Here is a 6,052-nt window from a genome sequence, read left to right as displayed (position 1 = left end):
TGTTTAAATGATATGTCTCATAGTAAATTAAGGTAAGGTAAATTATAAATAATAATGTTAAATATTTGAATTGATTGTAGGATCATACATATAATGGAAACTTTTTGTAGTAGATTGTCCCTGAAGATGGCCGAATTGGCCGAAACGTTGGACTTGTAAATGAAATAAATGTTTTGAGACTATAATTTGGATAGTTTTTGAATTATTTAGTATAAAATTTATGATTATTATCAATCATTTAACCACTGTCATATTTCTTTAGGAAAGATACAGAGCTTTTACTTTTTACTTGCTAGACTTTCTATATCCGTCCATAAATGTTAGATGGTTGCAAATTTTACGAACATTTGGCTATTGTGTCTGATTGAAGACAGTGTCATTGTCTAAGTTTATTGGTTTGTAGTGAGGCTTAATAGATATCTTTTTTATCTTAGATTGTTACGTATTCCTTTTAATTTAAATTTTGAAAGCAATGATTGTGATAATTGCCAAAACAAAATATTGCTATCAGCCACTTATGTTGAGAACTACTCATACTCAAGAAGATAACTTTTTTTTTTGTTCCCCTGTCTACTTACCTGGATTGCTGCCTACTTGTATGAGGAGCAGTAGGGGTAGTATGTAAGAGGTAGATGTATGCCAATGATGCTCAATCATTGTTATTTTTGTCTAAAATATATAATATTAAAATGTTAAAAATCTCTATTATTTTAGAAATAAATTATTCTGTGGTGCAGCCTGATGCTCAGTTCAGGACCTTACTGATAGAGCTGTTCCTTAACCACTGCCACGATTACCTCTCCTTCAGGACCACTCCTATGTCAGTCCATCCCTTCTGTTCCGCTGGATTCTTCTGTGCTTCTCTTCATAGTTCAGCCTTCATGACTAATCTTGTTCTGGACTATTCTTCTTCATTTTTAGATGGTGGCTCGCCATTGTCTAATGGTCATGCCATTCTATGTTGATTTTCATTGGGCCAACTATCTTCCACCTATAGATGAATTCATATTGATTCCACCCATCATGAATTTCATCCATCAGATATGAGGGAGAAAGTCTGGCTTGGTTTCCTTCCATGGTGGTGCAGGTCACTACTACATATATTCCCATCTGAGGGAATACGCAGGTGAAATATTGGGGATCAACCTCCATTGTCCATGCAGAATCTGTGTGATCCTTAAGAATAGTCTGTATGTATTCGTGACCATCACTGTAAGAAATCTCTGTTGGTGGCCAGTTTCCTCTTCAGTTACTGTATGAGATTTTGGCTCCAAAAAGGAGATGGATACCTCAGGATACTTACGGCTTTATAGATAGATAGTGATACCTGAAGACCCTGAATGCACCCATATGGAATTCATTCAATGACACAGTCACTATATCCCTCAGGAACTCAAGGTAATGGGTGATATTGAAGTTTATTTTTATTCTTATGCCAAGAAATGTCACTTCTCACCTGGTCTAATTCTTCCAAAATGTATATCTAGAATAATAGGGCGAGTTCTGTATCTTATCAGTATGGCCTTGGTCTAAGCTGAGGCCAATCTCAATTTTGTTCCTTAAGTTCCTCTCTAGTACAAGACTGCTGCACCTTTCTGCCTTAGTCTTCAGTCATCCACCACAGTGACTGCCAAGTTGTTTTTTTCTGTTGAGTTCCCCCAGAAAATGATCAAATACCAGGCTTCCACAGGGCCAGTCCAAGGAAAAAACCCTCTTTCCTTCAAGGACAGCTTCTTTCAACTTTCTTTTAGCTACCCCTCATGAGGATAACTGAGTAGTTATGTGAAAAAAGATTTTATTGTCTTTATAATGTAATTTATAAAGATTTTAAAGATCATTATAAAGATTTTGTAATGTAATTGAGGGTTTTGAGAAGTGACGTGCTTCAATCACATCACTCTTTCTATCTATATATCAATTACTTTCATACTGATCCAGTTAATCATTTTTCTTTCATATAGGGTTGGATTTATAAATATAAATTTTATTTTAATTCTCAATTGAAAGCTTAGCTTTCTGTAATTATAAGAAGGTTATATAGATTTGTTCATGTATTTTCATTGTTTTAAAATTTCTACCCTTGTTTTCAGGTGATGAACTTTCCTTGGCAGATTATAAAGAAGTTTGTGAAGTGATATCACAGTTGGTGACACGCTACGGTGTTGAAAATTGGGATATTGATCAAAACCTTGTTAATAGTTGCCAACAGATACCAGAAGCACACCATTACCAGTCGACAGCAGAATGTTTTCCCCCTCAAGAATCCACACATAGCTGTGAACCACATCTGAACTTTGACTGGGATACATACTTATAGCTACTAATCAATAAGTACAAATTTTGATGAGATATTTCTGGAAAAACTTTCATTTACTAAAAACTTTTTTATAACTAACAAGGAATTTTTATGGATGTTTTTTAATTGTAATTATTAGAAACCCAACGAATAGTGTTTTTATGGATAAATCAATATCATTCAATCAATAATCATTAGGGTAATATATTTGGTGTTGATTATTTTTTGTAATGTTTTTGAACAGGGTCTTAATGTATCCTGTAAATGGGTAGGAGTTGTTAATATATCATTTAAATATTTCTCATTAACATCTTGTTAATCATTGTTTTATTTTGTATCATTATATGATAGCAATTTTGACCTTGAATAATGTATTAATTGGTCTAATTAGAATTTAAGAATTAACACATTTTCAGTGTGTGAAAGTTAGAAAAAGGTACAATATCTTCAAACACTCATTGTCCCACTTCAAAATAAAAGTAAACCTGTCCTGGCTCTAATCGAACCGGATGTGTAAACCAATGCTGACTTGTGGTTGCTAAGGTAATGTCTCAACTCAGATACAATGGTCTCTTACTGAGAAGACTGTCACAGTTTTGGTTAAGATATTAATTGCAAAGGGATATAGTTAAAATAAAACGCTCAGAAATCGGTAGAAAATGGACTGTTTCCACTTTTGTATAAATTTAAACATGATTTTAATAGTTATAAAATTTCTAGTGGTGGAGATATCGTTGGTGAAATTCCAAAAATTAGTTGGGGTTATGGTCAAGGTAAAATAAGTCTAAACTTATGTTTTATGCGTTTCGGTATTTGGACCTATGTTATAGACTTTCATCAGGTAAACAACAGATTCAGATATTCCAGATCAGGCTTAGGTTTAGTTAGGAATTAAGTTTAAGATAACATTTATCCATGTATAATAGAGGTATTCATGATCTTTAGTTTAACATGTTAAACCGTGTTAAACGGGAAAACTCATATTAAATTGAGAAATATTTCCTTCTTTTATCATGTTAAAACGATATAACATATAACATGGTTGAGAGTCAGTTAATAGGTCTGTTAGATGGAGAATGACGTCACGCAACAGACCAGCTGAGCTAGTCACTATTTTGTTTGTTGTTGTGTTAGGTTATTTGCTTGTATTTTGTGTTAGTATTGTTTTGGATGTTTTTATAACTAATATAGCAATGAATGACAATAATAATATGATGATAATTGCCAATTAGCTCATCTTTATTCTCTTCCTCACAAGTAAGAAGATCAACAAGGCATTCAGTGAACAAACTTTCACACGATTTCCACTTTTTACTCACTTTAGGCATATTGTAATAAGTTACTTTAATCAAAACTTAGAATTAAACATTAACATGAAGTTTTTGGAAGAAAAAGATATAAAACAAGTTGCTCAGAAAACCGCTAGGAGCTCTTATTCATTTAACATTTAACATGACTTTAAATAGGGCTGCTCACAATTCTATACTTATAACATTTAACATGGTAAAACATTTTACATTTAACACAATATCATGAATACCTCTAATAGGGGTGTTCATGATATTGTGTTAAATGTAAAATGTTCTAACATGTTAAATGTTAAAAATATAGCATTGTGAGCAGCCCTATTTAAAGTCATATTAAATTGTAAATGCATAAGAGCTCCTAGCGGATTTTCTGAGCAACTTGTTTAGTAACCTTTCTTTCAAAAACTTCATGTTATCTTTTACTTCTAAGTTTTGATTACAGTAATTTATTACAACATGCCTAAAATCAGTGAAAAGTAGAAGTGTAAAAGTTTAGCTACTGATTGTCTTTTTAAAAATCCAAAACACAAGGCAAAAGAAAAAAAAAAACACAACCTACGAGTAAATAACCTAAGACGACAACAAATAAAACGGTGACAAGCTCAGTTGGTCTGTTTCGTGACGTCATTCTCTATTTAACAGACCTAGTAACAGACTCTCAGCCATGTTACATGTTATATCGTTTTAATATGGTAAAAGAAGGATATATTTCTCCATTTAACATGAAGTTTTCCACTTAACACGCTTTAACATGTTAAACTAAAGATCATGAATACCCCTAATATATTAGTTTTCTTTTCTGACCACTCCTCCCAACAAACTTCTCTGTGAACCGAAATTCTTTTTTTTTTACTTTTAATGTAATGGTCATTGCTATTATATAGTGTGTATGCCTTAATTTTCATGATTATTTCATTTGAATTAAGTATTAAAGATTATGAACAGTGATGTGATAAAAACATCCGCCCTGTGATTTCTCTGATAAATATAATTAGCTCAGAAAATCGTTTGTTTCAAAACTTAACATCTAAAGTTCCTTATAAGGTACTAATATAATCTGTGATTGATGTAATTTTGTGTTCTTGCCGTCTCTACCTCATAGCTAAGTTAATATTATTTTCTTATATTTTGATTGAGATTTTATAAATATATAGTGAGAATATTTTTTATTATGCGATTTCAAGTACAAATTTTAGTTTTGTTTTAATATATTTTAATTTAGTGTTGTCATTTGTGACAAGTTTATGTTTGATATATATATACACATCAGTTGTATTATAAACAATTAAAAATCTAAATTAGATTTATGTATCGAATTAAGCTTAACATATTTATAGATTTTTGGATGCTTGAAGAATGACACTTAATGGCATTTAACGAATCAAAAGTGTTGTTTATCAATTACATTATTTTATATATTAATTATAACAATTTTTAGTGAAATTATTACTTTATTAACCATTCTTTTCCTAAGCAATTTAATAGTTTTACAGCTCAAAGAATACTTTTTAAACTAGATTAATTCTTCTAGTGCTGCATCTTATTATACCTCAAGAAAATCATAGATTGAAAAAATTATAAGTTGGTTGAAAAATGTAATGATTATATTTGTAGAAAAAGTTGTATATTTTAGTTTGAATGGATAGATGGTATACGTTGAAGGAAATAGTCGTTTGGGACTTGTGAGTTATTTTGTAATTGAAGACGAGAGAAAAAAACGGGCAATGCCATATTTTTTTTTCAGAATTGAGTTATTGACTGGTAAAAATAGTTATTGGAAGAGAAAGAAAAATGGTCCTATCACTGTTAAGAATGGGTTTAAACAATAGCTACTATGGGGAATAAAAGGTTATATCCATGTGTAAAAGAGAATAACATACAATGTCCATAAATTAATAGCCTCTTAACAAATAGTAATTGGAAATCAATAATACTGATTGTTTTATTACTTACCCATTTAAAAATAAAAACTGAATTTTTAAGAATTGTAGAACGAAATTTTTTAAGAATCTTGTAACTGAATTTTTAAGAATCTTGTTTTTATCACATTCAGGTTTTTTAGACAACGCAACTTTTTTCCCAGTTGTCTTCAATTACATCTTTTGTTTTACATTCTTATTTCGTGATATGCTTGTAGATAGATCTCTTGTTTAAGTAAAAATGATTCCAAGATTTTGTTGCTGAACCATCCTGGGCTGAAAGCTATAACTTTGGTAACTGTTTCAGTCATTATTATTTAGTATATTTTGTAGCCGTTATTTTTTTTTTTTGGAACTTCGCTGTCCCATTATAGTCTACAAAAAATTCTTAGTACGTGGCTTAATTTTTTAAATGAAGAATTGATATTAAATGTATCAGGAGGTAACAAATGCTTTAAATTTTATCTCTTTTTATTGCTATATATTATAATTTTATTGAAAGCTATAGGATTTGTTATTTTTTATTATTA

General features: G+C 30.6%; 1 protein-coding gene across 4 annotated transcripts in view; it reads left to right on the top strand.

The window, feature by feature from the left end:
• LOC106688286 (forkhead box protein J2) overlaps positions 1-5,748 on the top strand; it is an 18,455-nt gene extending 12,707 nt beyond the window's left edge. For all 4 annotated transcript variants that reach the window (XM_014432693.2, XM_014432685.3, XM_014432701.2 and 1 more), the window contains one exon: positions 2,091-5,748. In XM_014432693.2, coding sequence (XP_014288179.1) covers positions 2,091-2,317 — 227 coding nt within the window. In that variant the 3' untranslated portion in view covers positions 2,318-5,748. The remainder of the gene's footprint in view (positions 1-2,090) is intronic.
• Positions 5,749-6,052: the final 304 nt, after the last annotated feature.

This window comes from Halyomorpha halys, unplaced genomic scaffold (assembly GCF_000696795.3).
Source record: "Halyomorpha halys isolate HHAL.00 unplaced genomic scaffold, Hhal_1.1 Scaffold41.1, whole genome shotgun sequence".
Taxonomy (NCBI): domain Eukaryota; kingdom Metazoa; phylum Arthropoda; class Insecta; order Hemiptera; family Pentatomidae; genus Halyomorpha; species Halyomorpha halys.
Note: the sequence above shows the minus strand (reverse complement) of the source record. Positions and strands in the feature narration are given on the sequence as shown.